Source organism: Magallana gigas, chromosome 4 (genome assembly GCF_963853765.1).
Source record: "Magallana gigas chromosome 4, xbMagGiga1.1, whole genome shotgun sequence".
NCBI classification, from domain to species: Eukaryota; Metazoa; Mollusca; class Bivalvia; order Ostreida; family Ostreidae; genus Magallana; species Magallana gigas.
The window spans coordinates 56617338-56639569 of NC_088856.1; the positions used below are offsets into that span (position 1 = coordinate 56617338).

Here is a 22232-nt window from a genome sequence, read left to right on the forward strand (position 1 = left end):
ATAAAAATTGAATCATGTGGAATTGGGCATTTGCATGATCAAAGATTCTTCTTAATGCAATGGATTAAATTACTGACAAGTGAACTACAATATACAGAATATGAAATATTAAGTTTGGAAGTGTGTACTTAAAAGCTCCATGGAAATCCATCTTACATGTAGACCTGAAATTCTTATAATTTTATGTCATTTAAATTTGTTCAGGATCATGCATTAGATAATGTTATAAAATATTGATGTCTATAGCACATTCCCCCAATTTTGAATTATTTTAATCAATAAAACTGTAGATTTTCTACATCTGCTCATACACAAATGTAATTCTCAGGCATGTAACCTCGTCAGGTGAACATGCATATATACAGTCAAACTTCGTTATTTCGAACGAGATAGGACTGTTTAAAAACTTCCGAGATATCCGAGTTTTCAAGATACCAAGGGTACAATACTTAAGAAAAAAGTGGTTGGGACTTACAAATCACATTGACATATCCATAGTATTCGAGATATCGGTGTTCGAGATATCGAAGTTTAACTGTACATGTACATCATATTTCTTGCACATGTTCCACACGTTCCACACGAGTAAGCCTGCATCTTAGCCATAACTATGATATGTTTGACAAATTGTTATAGAAAATCAAATTAGAAAGCAGTTTGTATGTGGTAACAAAGAATGGAAATCTGTGCAATTTAAATGCCTGTACTATGTGGGATTGAAAACAAATTAAGTCATACTAGGAATGATGTATACATTTAAGGCAGGTGGTTGACATCTATAAAAGGTCTTTAATGTTAAAAAAGCAATTCTCCCCTCTGAAGTTATACCCAGTGAAATAATCAAAGCACTCCCAGTAACTAAGATATATTCTGCCAAATCTTTCAACCATCAGACTTAAGATAACTGGTGCATTTCACACTAATATTTCATTAAGGAATTCTAGCCCTGTCAATGAGGATATTAATTTAATATATTTCCCATTTCCTTATTAGGCTTTCTGAATTGTTGAACAGATGTTAAATCTATGCTTGTTTTTGCAATGTGTCAAATAGCTGCCAGTGGACTAAAAATCTTTCAAAATTGTATAATGAACCAAAAATGCATTGTGTATAATGATTGGAATTTTTGTACTCGCTTCAAAAAATCAAACATTTGATGGCAGCCACAAACAGTCATTCCTTTGAGTGGGGAATTGATCGCACAGTGGTTCACGCTGGTATTTGTCTTGGTCCAAAGTCAATCAATAGTTGGTACAAACAGCGGCACTCTGTGTGTGTTAATGTTGTGGGGGGGGGGGGGGGAGTCCTATCGATTGGTAGTCAAACAGCCAGGGAACCTGTTACAGTAGTTCTACACATTCTGTTATGGTGATATTATCTTTAATCTGTTTTGATACATTTCTGTTCAAAAACAGCTGTTTCCCGGAATTATCTCTCTCCATTTATGGCCATGTGATACAGGAAATGTAAATGCTGTTTATATTCTTGATAATTAATTTACACTTCTATTTTGACTAAAAAATTCTATATACTAGCTCCGGTATGCTTCTATTTAGTATATAAGATGATTCTATATGCTGGTATGCTTCTGTTTAGTATATTATTTATTTTTTTGCAACATGCTGTCATGAAAAAGTAAGGGTGGGTGTCAAGGACTTTTTTTTTTAAGGAATAAGGAATCATTCTTTAAATATTATTAGGTGATAATTTCGGTTGGGGCATGGTCAAATCCAATAAAGCCTAAAGGGATTTATGGTAGATTTGACCATGCTCCGACCGAAATTATCACCTAATAATATTCAAAGAATGAACCCTTATTACTTATATTTACATTATTTCCAATTTGTACACTTTAAAACAACATTATTTTAAAACCACTATTTTTTTCATGCAGCATTTGCTTGGTATTACTAAGCGGCCCAGCCAATGTCATTTTTTGTTATGCTGTAAGGCACCCCCGTTTGGTGTCACTCATGTTTTTTGAAGTTATTGGGTTTTAGGGTTCAAAATTGATTCGTAATGTTATCACAGTCAAGGACAGTTGAAAATGTAAATATAACAAATTAATGTGTATAGACATTGAATAACCATGGTAACCAGAGTTTGCTCTGTTACAAAGTTACTCAATAGCAGCCTAACATATTGAATGGGGTCTGCTCATTAATGGGGTGCTGTAATTACCATCTCCCCATCTATCTGCTTCACCAGAATGGGGGTCTGGTCTGGCATTCCTTGTACCATTATACATGTAATAGGCATATGGCATCTAATTCATAAACTTTTTATGTTTATGCAATACAGAGGTTACACTCCAGTTACTGATGGAAGGAAAACACCATTCTGTTTTACCTAGGAGTTGTATGATTCCTAGAGGATTTATATAGGGGTTGTATATTATAATTCCTTCCTTGAGAGGATTTATCCAAGGATTGTATGATTCCTAGAGGATTTACCCAGGAGTTGAATGGTTCCTAGAGGATTTACCCAGGGGTTGTATGATTCCTAGAGGATTTACCTAGGGGTTGTATGATTACTAGAGGATTTACCTAGGGGTTGTATGATTCCTAAAGGATTTACCCAGGGGTTGTATGATTACTAGAGGATTTACCTAGGGGTTGTATGATTCCTAGAGGATTTACCCAGGGGTTGTATGATTCCTAGAGGATTTACCTAGGGGTTGTATGATTATGATAGGATTTACCCAGGGATTGTATGATTCCTAGAGGATTTACCTAGGGGTTGTATGATTCCTAGAGGATTTACCCAGGGGTTGTATGATTCCTAGAGGATTTACCTAGGGGTTGTATGATTCCTAGAGGATTTACCCAGGGGTTGTATGATACCTAGAGGGTTTACCTAGGGGTTGTATGATACCTAGAGGATTTACCCAGGGATTGTATGATTCCTTGAGGATTTACCCAGGGATTGTATGATTCCTAGAGGATTTACCTAGGGGTTGTATGATTCCTTGAGGATTTACCTAAGGGTTGTATGATTCCTAGAGGATTTACCCAGGGGTTGTATGATTATGATAGGATTTACCCAGGGATTGTATGATTCCTAGAGGATTTACCAAGGGATTGTATGATTCCTAGACGATTTACCCAGGGATTGTATGATTCCTTGAGGATTTACCTAAGGGTTGTATGATTCCTAGAGGATTTACCCAGGGGTTGTATGATTATGATAGGATTTACCCAGGGATTGTATGATTCCTAGAGGATTTACCAAGGGATTGTATGATTCCTAGACGATTTACCCAGGGGTTGTATGATTCCTAGAGGATTTACCTAAGGGTTGTATGATTCCTAGAGGATATACCCAGGGGTTGTATGATTCCTAGAGGATATACCCAGGGGTTGTATGATTCCTAGAGGATTTACCAAGGGGTTGTATATTATAATTCCTTCCTTGAGAGGATTTATCCAAGGATTGTATGATTCCTAGAGGATTTACCCAGGAGTTGAATGGTTCCTAGAGGATTTACCCAGGGGTTGTATGATTCCTAGAGGATTTACCTAGGGGTTGTATGATTACTAGAGGATTTACCTAGGGGTTGTATGATTCCTAAAGGATTTACCCAGGGGTTGTATGATACCTCGAGGATTTACCCAGGGGTTGTATGATTATGATAGGATTTACCCAGTGGTTGTATGATTCCTAGAGGATTTACCCAGGGGTTGTATGATACCTAGAGGGTTTACCTAGGGGTTGTATGATTCCTAGAGGATATACCCAGGGGTTGTATGATTCCTAGAGGATATACCCAGGGGTTGTATGATTCCTAGAGGATATACCCAGGGGTTGTATGATTCCTAGAGGATTTACCCAGGGGTTGTATGATTCCTAGAGGATTTACTCAGGGTTGTATGATTCCTAGAGGATTTACCTAGGGGTTGTATGATACCTAGAGGATATACCCAGGGGTTGTATGATTCCTAGAGGATTTACTTAGGGTTGTATGATACCTAGAGGATTTACCTAGGGGTTGTATGATTCCTAGAGGATATACCCATGGGTTGTATGATTCCTAGAGGATTTACTTAGGGTTGTATGATACCTAGACGATTTACCCAGGGGTTGTATGATTCCTAGAGGATTTACTCAGGGTTGTATGATTCCTAGAGGATTTACCTAGGGGTTGTATGATACCTAGAGGATTTACCTAGGGGTTGTATGATTCATAGAGGATTTACCCAGGGATTGTATGATTCCTAGAGGGTTTACCTAGGGGTTGTATGATTCCTAGAGGATTTACTCAGGGATTGTATGATTCTTAGAGGATTTACCCAGGGATTGTATGATTCCTAGACGATTAACCCAGGGGTTGTAAGATTCCTAGAGGATTTACCTAAGGGTTGTATGATTCCTAGAGGATATACCCAGGGGTTGTATGATTCCTAGAGGATATACCCAGGGGTTGTATGATTCCTAGAGGATTTACTTAGGGTTGTATGATACCTAGAGGATTTACCCAGGGGTTGTATGATTCCTAGAGGATTTACCCAGGGATATATGATTACTAGAGGATTTACCCAGGGGTTGTATGATTCCTAGAGGATTTACCCAGGGGTTGTATGATTCCTAGAGGATTTACCTAGGGGTTGTATGATTCCTAGAGGATTTACCCAGGGGTTGTATGATACCTAGAGGATTTACCTAGGAGTTGTATGATACCTAGAGGATTTACCTAGGGGTTGTATGATTCATAGAGGATATACCCAGGGGTTGTATGATTCCTAGAGGATTTACCCAGGGATTGTATGATTCCTAGAGGATTTACCTAGGGGTTGTATGATTCCTAGAGGATATACCAAGGGGTTGTATGATTCCTAGAGGATTTACTTAGGGGTTGTATGATTCCTAGAGGATTTACCTAGGGGTTGTATGATTCCTAGAGGATTTACCCAGGGATTGTATGATTCCTAGAGGATTTACCCACTTAAACTGACATTATACTGACCATATTGTAAGGGCAGGACTGTTTTACCCTTGAGTTGTATAATTTCTAGAAGACCTCTGAAACGGAGCATATTGTAAGGGCAGGGCTAAAGGAAGTGAGCTTCTTTAACAAATTAGACAGGCTTTGTATTCTGTTCTTTTTTTTAATTTTAATTTTTTTTAGGGGGGAGGGGATAGGGTGCCTTGGGTTGTGGATTACACTTTAACTTGCAATCCAGGGAATTCCCCACCTCTCCCCTCTGTGGGACCTATATGACAGAGATATGTTATAGAGTGAAGTCCCGGGCAGCACCTCTATAATTATTTGTGTATCACATATTAAATGTCTATTTGACTGATGTTTGCATTAATCATGTATAGAAAATAATTATGATACGATAAAATTCTTCGTTATACGGTATATCAATCACAAATTTTTTTTTACAGAAAACCAGAGAAGGGCATCATTTTCCTGTGTGACCATGGATTTATTGGGGAAACACCTCTGGAGGTGGCCCACTTCCTGATCACCAGGAAAGGCCTCAGTAAGCAGATGATCGGGGAATACCTGGGCAATCTGCAGAACCCGTTCAACCAGCAGGTCCTAGAGTAAGTAAATAGTCAGGCAGGACATGGTGTGTCCCAAATAACCAACACACAGACTGATGGACGAATAAACCAATGACAGATGGACAAACAGACGGACATATGAGGTTGAATATTATGTTCTGGGCTATCCACGAATTGAGACAATACTAACTTTTGTTTATCATGGTGTGTGGAGGTTGTGTCTGTCCATGGGTCATTTCATTGTCATTCTGCCTGGTGTCATTTTCATGAGACAGAGCATTCTCTGATGACACCAAGAAACTATCAGTATAACGTATAACATAGTGTGTATAATGTAGGCATTACCATTGCTTTAGAACACCTTCTATAGAGTGTTTGTGTCAATGTAAATAAACTCTGACCCTAACAAATTAGTCCTAGGCCTTGATCACAGTCTGCGACAAATCCCGGGAGTCCGATGCCCGGGGCCTGGTAAAAATGAAAGAGGGCATGTGAAACTTACACACTCGCAAGCCCGATGGGCATGTAAACTTTCAATCTCCAATAGATACTTTATTTCGTCGCCATATTTTATAACATCGATTCGTTCAATGAATTAACTAATATGAATAAATCTTCGTACAACTTAACTGAATTCGAATCATACAAACGTTTGCAATACTCGACTGTGTTCGTAGATATGAAAGCGTCTTTTTAACGTCAATGGCAACATCTCGCCATGATTTCTGGGCTGAAATATCTGACTTACATCTTTCTGTTGTTACTGGTTGAAATAGAAGGAGAGACTGTCACTGAGCACTGGCGTCGGAAGCAAAGCAAGTGGGGGGGGGGGGGAGGCTAGACTGATCCTCAGAAATATTGAGAGAAAAAAAACCGAATTCCCAAAATCATAACTTAGCAACCCCCCCCCCCCCAGCCCCCCGGTTCCGACGCATATGCTGAGCGTGACACAGAATCAGATTCTGATAGTAATAGTGATAACGAACTAACAGAGCTTGAAGTTGAAAGAGAACTAGAGAGAATATAAATACATAAATGCAGATATCAACTTTAAGAATAAATTGACTTTAATAAAACTTTTCTGTGAGTTTTTTCTTGGGCATGTAAATTTTTGTTTGGGCTGGTACAATTCATTGATACACCTGCCCGAAGGGCAGGTGTTGAAAAAAAAATTTGGTAAAGACTGTGATCATGGTACCACACAGTATACAGTAAAACACGCTTAAAACGAAGTCCCAGGGACGGATAAGTTAACTTCGTTATAAGCGTAATTCGTTATATCCGTCAAGTTTACAACATAAAATAGAGACTTGAGGACTGAAATTCATTTCGCTGTAAGCGTCAATTCAAGCGTGTTTTACTGTATATACATTATAGTGATGCACAAAAAATGGGCTTAAAATGTTAGGAGTGATTAACATTTTTTGTCTTGCTTAAAATATTGGTTATTTTTTCCATATTGTATTCCTTGGAAGCAATCCAGAATTACAAGAAAATACACTGAACTTCTAGTGGCGCCCCCTGGAGATTCTGAACGTTATTACCCCCAGTCCTGAGGAACCTAGCCTCCTCTTACATATCCCTGTTACTTACTTCAAGGCTTAGGGATACAGAGTTAATATGTTTTGTGCATCAGATAGATATATCAATTTTATATCATCAGTGAAATCTAATGGAAAGTCTCCAACTATGGCCTTCTTCTATCGCCGAATTTATCTCTGAAAACACAGCTGCGATGATCAGATTTATTGAAAATTGTGTATTTTATAGCCCTGAAGAGGTACATGTACATTCATTTCCTGCCCAGTTTTTTTTTTGTTTCTACCTCTTTTATCTTTGAAATTTGAAAATTTCAATAAAAGTCTTTTGAGCCCCCCTTTTGACATTTTGGTTATAATTGTGGTGATATCATTTACTTCTTTTTTTTTTAAACCCAGTGACATGTTAATATGATATCCCTAAAACAAAATTAATTTATAATAAAATATGTATAGAAATGTGCTTCTATAAACTAATAGATACCATTGGATTTGTATCGACCGTTGGGTTTGATTATTCTGTATACTGTGGAATCATTTTCATTTGTTGGGGTCAATGTTTGTGCTTATCCAAAATTTTCGTGGTTCGTTGGATGTGTAGCTGCATGGGATAAATTTAATAAGTATTAAACAAATGCTTGTATATAGGATTGTTGGGATGTAATAATAAATTTGTGGGCAAGTGTTGGTACGAAAGCCATGAATATTTGTCTCCCATGAACAATGATGATTCCATAGTATATATTAAATTCCATGGTAGGATGAAGTACCTGTACAGTCGATGCATGTATGTGATCAATAATCGTTGACCAGATAATTACAGTGGCAAATTTGTTTTGAGTGATGGCTCTGGTGGGTGGTAATTAATACCCTCCCCTACCCCCCTCCCCCAACCAATCAGTGACCACCCATGAGAGAGGACCCTGGCAAGCAGTGTTGATTTTTGTCAGTAAACTCTTTATGACCAATGAGGTGTCTTTTTTGAACAGTAGACACTGTTATATTTCAAAAGAATCTGCGATGAAAAGTTTTTACAGAGTTTTTCTACATATTGATCATGTTTTGATTTTTTTATAGATACTTTGCTCAAGAAATCGACCTATCAGGATTACAGGTGGACATGGCCCTCAGGAAATTCCAGTCTCACTTCAGAATGCCCGTAAGTCCCTTACTGCTATTTATAGATACAAACAGGGAAACGTTAGTACATATCCCCCCCCCCCCCCCCATTCCAAAAAAAGGGGGGGGGGGGGGGAGAAACAAATCCAAATCATCATGAAACCTTTATAGAGCACCATCTGTCTATAAGATAAACTCGAGAAACCTCACAGAATAATGTCGAAACAAGATGGATGTTCTTTCCCCCTGTATGTTGTCTTTTTCTTTTTGTTTAGTTTTATCTGGTTTTTTTTATCTGCATGATGATTAATCTCCTTTTCCTCATGTTACAGGGTGAAGCCCAGAAGATCGAGCGGTTAATGGAGGTAAATTGACTGGTGATATCCCCTTCTGTTAGGTGTTCAGAAATAGGAACAGGGGGCAAAAATTGGATAAGTCAGATAAAGCCATATAAAATTCCTTAAACCTGAAATCACTTGTACACTTAGTTGTTAATCCATGTGTGATGGAAATATATTTTATTTCATTTGCAAAAATAACAGCAAATTTAGCTTTAAGAATCAGTTTTTCATTTCAAATTCATCCTGACATTAATTTGATACATGTATAGATATGTTGACGGTGTTTTATTTGGTTTATGGTGAGTAGGCTATATGCATGAGTATGAAACGGTGAACTCTGTATTATATTGAATTTTTACAGGCATTTGCAAATCGTTACTGTACATGTAATCCGGACCAAATAAAGAATTTCCGAACGCTGGACACAATTTTCCTTATGGCATTCGCCATCATCATGTTAAATACAGACTCCCATAATTCCAGCATCAAGGCCGAAAGGAAAATGAAAGTAGAAGATTTCATAAGAAACTTACGAGGTAATTTTATTAAATCATAAAATCTCCATTCCAAAACTGACAGGTGAACAGTACGTATTTTTATGAATTTCAAAGGAAAAATGTAAAATAATTAAAATTGAAGAATGTATTAATTAAGCATCTCTGTTGTTTGCATAATTAATTCAAACTGGGTTGAAAAATCAAAGTAGAGACATATTTGAGGAATGCATTTTACAGGTTCATTGAATTTAAATGGAATTAAACAAAAGACGATGATCAGGCTCGCTAATTGTCAATGCTGGAACCCCATGGTTGTTAAATAGTAAAACATAACAGGAAGCAAATAACTTGACATTTAATGACTTTCTCTGTTCTCTAATTATAGCTAGGACATGTATGTATTCAGAATTTTCTCTATGCTGTATTTACCAACGAAAGTTATCGTACAAAGTATTTTTATCTTACACAATTCTGATGAACTCTTATCAAATTGCAAAAAATATATTAGGATCGTAAGTGCTTATAATTCATGTTAAAAATCTGCAGTGGATGCTTTGTGTGATTTTTGGCAAAAATTATTAATACTGGGTTTGAGTTAATAATTTACCCTATATATTGTAGATTTGATTTTGAATTCAACATCAAATTCATTGAATTTCAAATAAAAAATTAAACAATTTTTCAAGATATTCAATTCCTTTTGTGTAATATAGTTTAACCTTATTGTATTAATCTGACTATTTAGCTATAGATGATGGACAAGATGTGGACCGGGACATGTTGATCGGAATCTATAACAGAATACAGACCCAGGAATTCCGAGCAGGGGTGGATCATGTGACTCAGGTCATGAAGGTCGAACAAACCGTGGTGGGAAAGAAACCAGTGAGTGTCTACATGTATCTATGTCCTAGGGAGGTGTCTATTATTGTCTATATGTGTATGTGTCCTTGATAGGTGTCTATTATTGTCTAAATATGTATGTGCGTTAGGGAGATGTCTATTTTTGTCTACATGTATATGTGTCCTAGGGAGATGTCTATTCTTGTTGTCGTGTATAGATGTGTCCTAAAGAGGAGTTTATTGTTGTCTTCTTGCATCTGTGTCCTAGGAAAGTGTCTATTGTTGTCTAGATGTATCTGTATCCTAGAGATGTGTCTATTGTTGTCACATATATTTGTGTCTTATGGAGGTGTCTATTGTTGTCTACATGTATCTGTGTCTTAGAGAGGTGTGTTTTGTTGTCTACATCTATATGTGTCTTAGGGAGGTGTCTATTGTTGTGTGCATGTGTTTGTGTCTTAGGAAGGTGACTATTGTTGTCTACATGTACCTGTGTCTTTGGAAGATGTGTTTTGTTGTCTACATCTATATGTGTCTACAGATGTGTGTAGCACAGATTAAAAAAATATGTTTTCAGTATACATTTGTATATTAGGAAATTGTCTATTGTCTTCAAGTGTGTGTTATAAACTAAAGAGGTGTGTTTTGTTGTCTACAAATGTGTTTTATGAACTAGAGAGGTGTGTATTTTTGTCTACAATTGTGTGTTATGATTTAGAGAGGTGCCTATTTTTGTCTACAATTGTGTTTTATAAACTATAGAGTTGTCTATTATTGTCTATAATTGTGTGTTGTACAAATAAAGATGTGTGCATAAATGTTGTCCAAAGCTCTGTTGTACCAAGATATGTGTTTATAGTTGTGTACATATAAGATACATGGTTACTGTATTGAAATTTAACCTATATTTGAATATTAGCTATATATAATTTTAAGCTATATTTCTGTAAGAAAATGTGACAGACGGCGAGGCTTGCCGAGCCCTCTTCACATTTTGACCCGAGCCCAAATTTGGCTTTTATTTTAAGACAGTTTACATGTAACATGTATTTTGTTTATACAGCAACATAAGAAAATACATGTTAATTAAACTGCCTCAAATGAGCTTTATTCAACAAAAGTTGCTGCATATCTGCAGTTGAAACGGTGACGCCATGGAGTAAATGAAGCAAAAAAGATGACTTCACAGTACATTAGAACGTTGGTCAAATTCATTGTGAGGCTTTATCGGGACATTGACCGAATATAGCTTTGATTTATTGGGTCACCTTTAGTCGATCAATGCAAGGGGTAGTTGCAGAATATAAATAAAGATGAGTTTTGTCATTAATTTGTATTCTAGGAAAGCATGCAAAATATTGTTTAAAAAATTTTCCAAACATAAATTTCTTTCTAGCAACTGGCTCTTCCCCATCGCCGATTGGTGTGTTACTGTCGATTGTATGAGGTTCACGATCCAAATAAAAAAGAGAAAATTGGTCTCCATCAGCGAGAGGTCTTTCTGTTCAACGACCTACTTCTGGTAAGTATACAAAGAGAGATAACTCTTTTTCTGTATGACTGCATCAAATAGGTGCAACTGTAATTCAATCAGAACTGTGTTTTCCTCTGACTGGACAGTAAACAGATAAATTGATGAAGACTGTGTAACTATGAGAGAGTCAACGATTTATTCTCCTTGTCTTCAGATTACAAAAATCTTCAGTAAGAAGAAGTCGGGTATCACCTACTCCTACAAACAATCCTTTCCTCTCAGCAGCATGCAGGTCTTCCTGTTTGAAACATCACGTAAGTCAACAAAAAAAGAAAAAGAAATTAATGGTGTAATGGCATATTTACGATAAAATTCTGTGGTTAGTTTTCAATTGATACATTACAGTTATCCCTAGTTATAGATCATTTGTCAAAAACTTAAGTCAATGCTTTTTAGCTCACCTGAACCAAAGGTTGAAGTGAGCTTGTCTGATCACCTTTTGTCTGTCGTCCGTTCGTCTGTCTGTATACTTTGCACATTTTTGACTTCCTCTCTAAAACCACGTCCAAATTTCACCAAACTTGGTACAGAGCATTCTTATGGGAAGAGAATTCTAAAATGTAAAAAAAAAAGGAGAAAATTACAGAACAGTGAAAATAGGGTGCATGTCTTAAAATAAATTGTGAGATAACTATGCAAGCATCCTCAAATAATGTCTATTTTGAACTGGGGCTCCAAGAGGGGTTCAAAGTTTAACATAGAAATATAAAGGGAAATTGTTTAAAAAATTGTTTAAAATGATACAAGGAACTGTTGTTCAGGTGAGCGATGTGGTCTACGGGGCTCTTGTTTAAAAAATCAAGATTTTATTTCTGTTTATCGAATATCATTTTTCTGAAGGAAAAGTAACTGGCAGAATCAGCATGATGCTATCATTTTTACTTCAATCAGAAATTTGAAAGAACAAAAATTACTTGTTTTGCTTCAGAGGTTAAATAAGAAACAATTTCTAAATCATTTACTAACAAATGAAGACAATGTAGTTTTACTAAACCCTTTGACATGATTTTATATCCAAATTTTAAACAGTTGATTTTTTAAAATTACAGATTACCAATATGGCGTGCGATTAGTGAGTGGCGTCAACAACAAAGTTCTGATAACTCTGAATGCAAGGAACGACCACGATCGGCAAAAGTTTGTAGAGGACCTTCGAGAGGCTATACTAGAGGTAATATTGTCATGCTTAATTGCAGCATTATGTGTTATAATCATATAGATGCAATGCTTTTTATACTTGGAAGAAAAAAATTTGTTTAATGTTTTTTGGTTAGATATGAATATTGAGTACATTTTTGTCACTTTGTGGAATGTTTTATTTCTAGACCAATGGAATGGAGACACTGCGAATCGAAGAAGAACTCCAGAAACACAGCAACAATCACAACACGCTCGACAGACACTACGCCAACGACGACTCCCGCGTATTAATGTATGAACTGATGAAGCCATCAGACCCGTCTATAAATAGACTGTCTGCCCCCGACTGCCCCGCTCTGCAGAAACTTCCTCTGTCCAACTCTCTCACTGATCTCTGCCAAGGTACGCATGCGCATGACCTACTTTTGTTGCATTTTTGAGTTTGCAAACTCCACAGCATGGGATGGTTTTGACAAAGCAAATAGTCAAAGTTTGATAAATTGGAATGGCCATTATAGCATCATTTGGATAAAATAATAAGGCAGTGTTGTTTCTTAACATCTAAAGTATGAATTTCTCTATATACTTATGTGTGGAGAAGAAGGGGGAATTCTGTTATCATATATGTTTTAACAAGTATCAATTGAATATTTTTAAGGGAATGACAATGAACACTATAGTTAAACAATTCTGAAAAGCAAATCATGGAAATATTGATCGATTAATAGAGTTAGCATAATTTTAGAATAAGATCCTTACTGCACATTCTTTTCCTCTGGTAGATAGTGGTATCGTGTTTAATACGTAATCAATTATTATTTCATTATGGTATGTTTCTTATGAAAGTCGGACAGGTGACAAAAGTAATTAACTCTATTTTAAGTTATATAAATAATGCTGCTCCGTAGCATGTGTTTGGGGATTTACTCATTAGCATAGCATGTCGAATGAAAGTAACAGTTTCAAATTCTGATGCATGTAAACAATTATATGGTGAATGCCATTTCTTTCCTTGGCAAAGGGACATGGAGTTTGCCTTTTTCCTGTTTATATTTGGTTTGTTTTTGACATTATTTGCAAGCAATTATTACAACTGGTAGCAGAAGTAAGTATGTATGTGCTTCAATGGCTTGTTTCTATAATTTTAAATTCTGATAATTTATTTTTGCACCGAGTTGAATATGACCTTAGGAACAGGCAGGCTTAATGAAAATGGCGATTTCATTGACAGCAAGTATTAACATTTGCGATTAATCAATACCATTTTCATTTTTTTTTTTAGATAGGAGATATTTAATAATAATTACTGGTGTTTACATCTTTTTTGTATAGCTTTTGCCTAACAACCAATTTATTTTAAACTAAAACACTTTTTTCTTAAATCAACAATTGAAGCAATGAAATAACTACTCTAATAATTTTCAGCATTTTCTGTAGGTATAACTGTGAATTGTACAGGGCTACGTTCAAGATCGAAGCTGCTAGCCTAGCCGCTAGGTTGTAGATATCTAGGTCTGTTGAACGGACCGCTAGGTTAGCTGCTACGTTTAGATTTGAAGTTGGAAATATTCAACTAAAGACTAATTACATCGACATAATTTGTTAATTTCAAGCAGTAATATACATGTTAAAATTGATTATAACTTAAGGAGGATAAAAATATCACTATATAAATAGATTTTGTGTTTGTTACAAAGTGGTTACTAAGGTGGCCATCTTGAATTCGATGGTTAGCATAAAATATTAAGGCTACGAATATCTACCTAGCGGCCAGGCTAGCTTACCGTTCAACTACGTAGCCAAACCTAGCAGCTACGATCTTGAACGCAACCCATTGTTGATATATTAGTATAAAAAGGTCATGACCTTGTAATTGCTCATGGGTACTGTTTGATTGACAGGTCAAGGGATGAGGAGAGGTAGCAGTGGTGGATCATTAGACAGTGGAGTGGTGAGTGGGATATATAAATAGTAACCATCTATAAATAGTAACCATCTATAAATAGAAATATAGAACCATCTATATATATAGATAGCAACCACCCATAAATCGTTATGCTGTTCCACCATAAGATAGTTATTAACTGAAAATAGTGACCATATATATACACACAGTATGTGAATTCTTGGTCCCATATGTCACTGTCTATGTGTCTTTTTTTATAAGCATGGGTTTTAAGATTATGCTACTGATACAGTGCAGTAGATTATATTTATATAGCAGTCTAATAATGCACAGTTAAACAGATATATCTTATACATGTACTGCATATATCAGGCAGACCGTTATGTGTTTAAAACGTTACGGTAAACCAGTAGAATGTTCAAAAAAGCATAAAATAATTTCTCTCGACATCCATTATTACCGGTACCAGTAATTGCCAAAAATTAAATAATGTTTCGCCATAAATGGTCATATGCATAAATTGATAAAATATTCATATGTTGTGTGAATGTTTTCGATATCCAATGAAATAGTGCTTTACATCAAGATTTACGTCTGTATTAAAGGGACGTCTGCTTTATTTCCAGGCCTCAGGTGGATCAGGGGGAGTGATGATCGGTGGGGATGTCACGTCACGAAATAGTCAGAGCAGTCTTCATTCCCGGGGATCTCCCGCCACCCCCAAAACCAGCCAATCAAATCTCCAGTCCCTGGGGTCACCAGCTATGCAACCCGGGGTCAGAGGTCAAAGGAAACAGGCCATATCCCTCAAGAAGGGGCTACCAGTGGGCACCGACGTCTGACGAAAATCAGGTCATTAAAGGTCAAGGTCGTTATTGGGCCACTTCTGCCGACTCCTGTTACAGAGGCTGTTCCTGATGATCTTGCCGGGGGAGAAATCCATGTTCTGTGATGTCGTGTTTTATAGATGCTGGCATCATTAAATCACAGAACACAGCCAATAGGCTTCCTGTTTAGGAGTCAGGAGTGAATGGTATGCAAGAATCGTGGTTCAAATATCAAGGTGAAGTAGACTTGATCGATACGAGTGACCATTGTGATAAACAGTGCAATGAAACATTTAGAACAATAGCAGGACTTAATTACAGTTTCTCGGATTTAGAATCAGAAGGAAGTGATCACATTGTTAGGAATAAGAATCGCACAAATTTAAATGCCAGATCAATGAGTTTTTATATTATTTTTATCAAACTACGCCATACTGTGTATGCATTAACAATGGGAAAAGGAATTATAAATTATACTCAACATCTCAGTTTCTAAGGTGTTCTTTGATTGGCTTTTATTACCGTAGGCCAAGTGACAATGTGATAGAACACAGAAATCTCACGTGATAATGATGACACACTTATTTAGCCTTTATTTATTGAATTAATTTGATGTACAAATTTTTATCACAGCCATGTTATGTCATTGTAAAAAGATGATTGTAAAAATAAATAGAATGTGTGATAGTATTACTTTGTAGTGTACGAGTTATAAATTCAATATTTCTAATTTTATTTATTTGAATGGAAAGAGAGAGAGAAAGAGATAGAGAAAGAAAACGGAGAAAGAGAGAGAGAGAGAGAGAGAGAGAGAGAGAGAGAGAGAGAGAGAGAGAGAGAGAGAGAGAGAGATGTTCATATCAAGGAATAAGGGGACACAATTCTGAGATACAATCTGAGTTACTGTCATACAATAAACAGTGTCCCACTGTAATATTCTCAAAGCAAATGAATTCTGTAAAATTTCGCCATTGGATAATACAGGACTGCAAATCCTATAAAGATTATCTTGTCCGTCTTACCATTTTTTGATATCAAAATCTGGAAGCATTCGTATACATTTACAACACGGACGTTACTTACCACGCTGTACATTTAATTTATGCAATCGTAAGAACAATGGAATTGTCGTCGTTGTCTTTATTAGATTAAAAAAACATTTTTTGTTCAATATTTTATTTTGTAAGAGGGTTTAACATCCATTTTATCAACACTTTTGTTTAAAAAGGGAATAACAATATAAATTAAAATCAACATATTTTAAAAATAAGCATAATTATATATGAGCATTGATTACCATTTTCTCTTTATGTGTTGACCGTCCCCACACTACGGTACATGTTTATATATTTCTACTACTATTGTCATGGTCCAGTGTTAGTAGAGTTATCTTCCTTAATGCTGATGAAAACGAGAACAAATTCCAATCCTATATCATTATGTATAGGCCCCTGTATGACATTATAGATAATATTTCTTTTTATCAGTTCATTGCTGTCTTTGAATTTACCAGAAACAACTCCATAACTTGGTATATATGTAGAATGTGATAAAAAATATCTCCACATTTTGTAAATCTGGTATTCGTAAGCCTGACGAAGGTGTGATTGCAGTTTTAAGGATTTTTTTAAATCATCTTTAATATCTTTTTTTTTTCATTTTGCATGTGAAACTCTTCAATAGAGGTGTAGTTTATTATTTTCCAAGAACATAAAAGAATTCACATTCTCTATCATACAGAAACAAATAAAAATTGCATAGAACCTTCTTTCAATGTGTTTTATTTACAAATATTTACACTCTACTGTGTTTTTACCATTAAATTCTGTGATCTTTAAATGCCTCCAAATGCAACAACTAATCACTGCGTATTAATTTACATGCAATTCACACCATGTTTTACAATTATTCAACAAAAAAGTTGATTTTATTGTTATAAGAAAAATTTCAAGAGTTATTTTTCATGGATTATATTTTCATCTCGTCGATCCCAACTGAACAGTCTATGTGATAACCAGTTTAAACCAGTTTTATGAAACGGCTGTTCTTGCTGTTATTAATTTACTCCCTCCATGATCTGCAACTTGTATTGATTTAATTAAGTAAATAATTGATTTCCATCAGTGAGGGAATGTAAATATAAGCATTAAATGGTTTATTTTTGACATTGTCGTGTCAACTGCCGTCAGGTGAGCAGACAAATTATCTTATTATACTTTCATGTTAAATACTGAAATCTGATTGGTTTACACGCAGTTGGTAATCCGTTCTATTACCCTCAGCGTTAGCAACACACTTGGCAATCGGTAACACCATAAAAATAGTGCTTGTTTGGGAGGGTAACTGTTGAAATTGACACCTCGAGACAACCATTGTCAACCGACGCGAAGCGGAGGTTGACAATGGTTTTCGAGGGGTGTCAATTTCAACAGTTACCCTCCCGAACAAGCACTATTTATATAATAACGCGCTTTATTCAATTTGTCTGCTCACCTGACCAAAGTTGTTGACACGACGAGGTAAAAAATAAATCATTCAATGCTACAGTGCATGTTTTATGTTATATGATTTGAGTAATTTTTTGAACATTTTCAATTTTAAAATTTTTAAATACTTAAATTTTGACCAATTTTTGTATTGCGCATCTAAAAGGGGAGATGAAATCAACAATAGTAAATTTCACATTAACATAGAAAGATGTTTCCATCAAACTAGCATTCAAAGAAGCCCTGGACCTCTAGTAGTTTCAGAATGGTTGAAAACCTCATCCTAAAACTACATCGTCTTTTAAGATAAGTTTCATGTTGTGGTGGTAGAGTCAAGTATATGGCATTCCTACTAGCTCTGGCTAGTGGGTTAACCCTTTAGCTCGATCGGTAGAGTGCTGGACTGGCGTGCCAGAGGACCCGGGTTCAAACCCCAGGAGAGGCAATAAGTGTCTCCATTACATTTTCTCCATTACATTTGGTGCCCACGTTGGGACCAGGGTATTCTCTAGCGGGCGAGAGAGATTGTTTCCAGAACTTTGCCCCACAGTCATTGGCAATACTAGTAAGTGCCTCTGTTACATTGTAAATTTTTAATTTAACAGGTGGCAGTAAATACAAAATATACGAGTTGTCACGCTCTAATTTTTGTATTTACCGGTACTGCCACCCGCTAAATTCAAAATTTACAACATGACACAAGGTCCCATGTCGTTTGTCTGGATTTTTGTCCTAAACAGAAAAAAACATAACCAAAGTAGTCATACAGGAAACTTGCTCATAAGGAAGTTAAAGCGACTTAATGTCAAGTTTCATATTTTCGATATTGTTTCATCATGACAAAAATAAATTGTAATATGATTGAAAGGGAAATATGTTATATATTATTAAATACCCCCGTTTCTGTATATCCAGGTACCTTATAGGCAAGTTTTACTGTACACAGAGATATTAGATGAATCTGCATCAAATTCTAAGTCTACATTTAATTAATCAGGACATAATAACAACATCAATAGAAGCCATTCTTTATTTCCGAAGGAAAAACTTGAGTAATTAAAACATCAAAAACACACTCTTAAAAATTGAATCAAAAATACAGTAGAAAAATTAATTCAGTACAAAGGAGGTTAGATCATTGGTCGGCTATTGATTTTATGTACCGTGCCATTATGAAAAATACACAGAAAACTTACACATCTTTTCATATGTGGAAACAGAAAAACAAACTATTTGTAAAACTTGTGAAAAAAAGTTATAGTTGTTAAACTAGTGAAATGAAGTGATAACTATAAAACATTTGTTTAATTATCATGAGAACGATCTAGTTCAATAAGAATAAGTTTTTGACTGTTTTGTAATGCATTATTGAGCAAAAACTACAAATACTTCAATATTTTTTTGGAATTATAAATTCAGCATGGTTAACTATAAATATATATGAAAACAAAACATAAATGACAATTAGTTGACCTACAAATTTCATTACCTGCCATATACACCGTTAGAGGAAAATCATTGTCCCCCTTAAATATATTTTTCCCTTTTCGCCCTTGTTGTGAAAATTTATGTCTTCATGGATGAATTAAAAACATTTTTTTCAAAAAATTGCATTGATTCAAAAGAGTATTAAGGAAATCAAGACAGGACAAAACTATTTACAAGTGTAGAAGAGCGAACAAATTACGGGATGAAAAAAACATTGAGTGAAAATAGCCCTGTATACAGTAGAAACACTACAACATATTGTTAGCGACGGAATATTTACTGTATGTACATGTTTCCTATATAAACAATAAAATAATACAATATCACCAATTCAGCCATAAAGCAAATACACTTTTCATGATAAAACATTCATCTATACTATGAACATAAATTCTTTGGTCAGTATAGTTACTTTCATGTAATTTCTTATTTTCACACCGGATGCTCGTTATTTGTCACTTTTTCATTATTTAAATGTTTTCTAATGGAATATTATGATAGGTTCATAATATATCGGTTCAAGTTTGTTCAATTGTGGTCACATGGTTTTAACAGATCACGTTAACCTCCAACACGGTTATGACACAATTTTGGTGTAAAGATTCCGAACGGTGACCAGTCCTCTTTTATGATCTTTTATCAACGAATTCAAGTGATGTAAGATCTTCCTCACTTTCAGATGTTTGAATAAATGTTATTCACTTCACTGTTTGTATTCTTTATCAAATGTACTTGATGCACAAGAGAGATATATGTCAATGTACCCACTTAAGGTAAATTCCACAATAAAGAAAGTCCACAGCTAATGTCCATTCCCATCAAGGGTTGATAGACGATCCAACCAATGACAGTCACTGTTGGAGAGAGGCTTATGGTGAGTTCATCATGTTGACAAAAATGGCTACCAGTCCACGGTCTATAGGGAACCAGTCAACTGTAAAGGAAAGAGTTACATTGTACATATATGTATGTAGCTTTGGTACGTTCTAATTCTACAATTGTTATATGATATGTCATTTGTTAATAAAAAGATCAAAAATTAAGAATTTTCAAAACGACATAGTCCACATAATATATCAATTTTTAAAGTTTGTTGCTCTCTCTCTCTCTCTCTCTCTCTCTCTCTCTCTCTCTCTCTCTCTCTCTCTCCATCAATTACACATTACTATAATTCTACCCTGGTGTCTGTATGTCTCACAATGAGCTAAAGTAAATCAATAATCAAGTTTAGTTCCCATGTAAGCTCAGATACTTCACGTTTCTCTACAGACTGACTGACATACTGGTCAAAGACATTTTACCCCTTGCAACTTCATTGAGTGGGGTGTGATAACCTTAAAAGAACCTATCTAGTAAAAAGCCCAGACAGACAATAATATCAAAACATTGAGCAATCCATTGATGTATGATTGCTAGTGCTCCTGTTAACATTCCCTTCTTAATAATGTATATTACATGTACCTGACGCTTATATAGAGAAAAGTTACTTACATGAATTTTGTTGTTTCTCGCTGATACTTGATATAGTTTTCTGGTATCTAAAATTAATTAGAATTTGTACACGTGTTAATCACAATTTTAATACATCCTAGTATATCACTAGGTGCAAATGTTGAGAGAGAGAGAGAGAGAGAGAGAGAGAGAAAGAGAGAGAGAATATTAAATTTTACAATCATTAACAAACATATACCTTACTGAGCCAATGTTTTTACTTGACCACATGACAACGTGTGTTTAATTTTTTAAATATAAACTTCATAAAAACTGATATCTAAAAAATAAATCAATACATGTACCTGTATATCATTAGGTGTAAATGTTTAGATGAATATGAGAGAGAGAGAGAGAGAGAGAGAGAGAGAGAGAGAGAGAGAGAGAATATTAAATTTTACAATCATTAACAAACATATACCTTACTGAGCCAATGTTTTTACTTCATTACACGGCAACTGATGACCTAACTAGAAATAATTTTTCAAATGTTTATAAAATACCACCACACCTCTCGCAAGCTTACACAACAAAACAATAAAGATTGCAATTCAGAGAAGTCCCAACATAAATTAATTCTTACACAGAAAACCTGTTGGTAGAAAATGAATTAAGATCTTATGAATATTAAAGAATTAAATTGGTGTTGACATATTAGCTGATATATTTAAAAAAATAGCATCCATTGACTACAATTTTATCCTGCAACATCCCCGAAACTGTATTTCTTAAAATAATTTGCTCTTATGTAAGGTAAATAACCCTTGACTGGGATAGATATTTTGATTTTTGGATTGTTTAATTTCTTGCATATAAACTTCATTTATAGCAATATTTAAAAAAAAAAATCAATACATGTATTTGTCATTTTGCTGCAGAAATAGGCTTGGGCTATAATTAAATTATCAAACTGATTAGATTATCATTTCAATTAAATAGTCATACACACTGAATTTTAGTCTACATTCATCAAAAGACAGACATGTTTTTAACACCACAAAGAGTGAAATAAACAGGAGTCAGTATTACAGTCCATGTGAATTATACACAGGTCAATTTCAGCTGCAGATGTTAAACAAAGTGACAAACAACATGTGTGGTTTTGGGATCAGACTAGATTTGTACAGAAACATTTACAACCTGTCAATATCCAAGCTATCTCCATTCTACGGCTGGTGTTGAGCTTAGCATGGCCTCCCCATCACTGAACCTAAACATGGCGTCCCCATCAGTGGAGCTAGACTTGTCCTCCCCATCAGTGGGGTGTGTTTCCTCATCTACAACAAGGCATTAATTAGCTATATGCCGACATATTCATTCCTTTTATACGGTCTTCTAAGTAGATTTTAACTCAATAATTCACTGAATTCAGTATTTTATATGACTATTGAGATATAACTATACAAGTACATGTATCTATAAACTTAAGTAATTAATTACAAGGTAGCATGTTCTTAATTTATTGAATCATTAATGACATTAATCAGCATATTCAGCATAAAATCTGTCTG

At 35.2% G+C, this 22232-nt stretch overlaps 2 protein-coding genes across 33 annotated transcripts in view; one reads left to right on the forward strand and one right to left on the reverse strand.

Moving 5' to 3' along the window:
• The window catches only part of LOC105339370 (IQ motif and SEC7 domain-containing protein 1), a 58809-nt gene extending 41785 nt beyond the window's left edge, over positions 1 to 17024 (forward strand). For 15 of the 17 annotated variants that reach the window (XM_066083183.1, XM_066083190.1, XM_066083182.1 and 12 more), the window contains 11 exons: positions 5389 to 5550; positions 8127 to 8208; positions 8501 to 8533; positions 8871 to 9045; positions 9752 to 9891; positions 11246 to 11371; positions 11538 to 11637; positions 12433 to 12554; positions 12709 to 12925; positions 14425 to 14474; positions 15056 to 17024. In XM_066083183.1, coding sequence (XP_065939255.1) covers positions 5389 to 5550; positions 8127 to 8208; positions 8501 to 8533; positions 8871 to 9045; positions 9752 to 9891; positions 11246 to 11371; positions 11538 to 11637; positions 12433 to 12554; positions 12709 to 12925; positions 14425 to 14474; positions 15056 to 15271 — 1423 coding nt within the window. In that variant the 3' untranslated portion in view covers positions 15272 to 17024. The remainder of the gene's footprint in view (positions 1 to 5388; positions 5551 to 8126; positions 8209 to 8500; positions 8534 to 8870; positions 9046 to 9751; positions 9892 to 11245; positions 11372 to 11537; positions 11638 to 12432; positions 12555 to 12708; positions 12926 to 14424; positions 14475 to 15055) is intronic. The other 2 variants (XM_066083193.1, XM_066083184.1) reach the window with 2 other exon arrangements.
• Positions 17025 to 18754: 1730 nt separating this feature from the next.
• The window catches only part of LOC136274992 (uncharacterized), a 91812-nt gene continuing 88334 nt past the window's right edge, over positions 18755 to 22232 (reverse strand). For 13 of the 16 annotated variants that reach the window (XR_010713484.1, XR_010713487.1, XR_010713483.1 and 10 more), the window contains 3 exons: positions 21862 to 21998; positions 20722 to 20768; positions 18755 to 20164 (listed from right to left, as the gene is read on the reverse strand). Coding sequence is in view for 1 of the 16 variants with exons in the window: in XM_066083201.1 (XP_065939273.1) it covers positions 21877 to 21998 (122 nt within the window). In the remaining 15 variants the exon portion in view is untranslated. Of the gene's footprint in view, positions 20165 to 20721; positions 20769 to 21142; positions 21192 to 21861; positions 21999 to 22232 lie in introns of all 16 variants that reach the window. The other 3 variants (XR_010713479.1, XR_010713474.1, XM_066083201.1) reach the window with 3 other exon arrangements.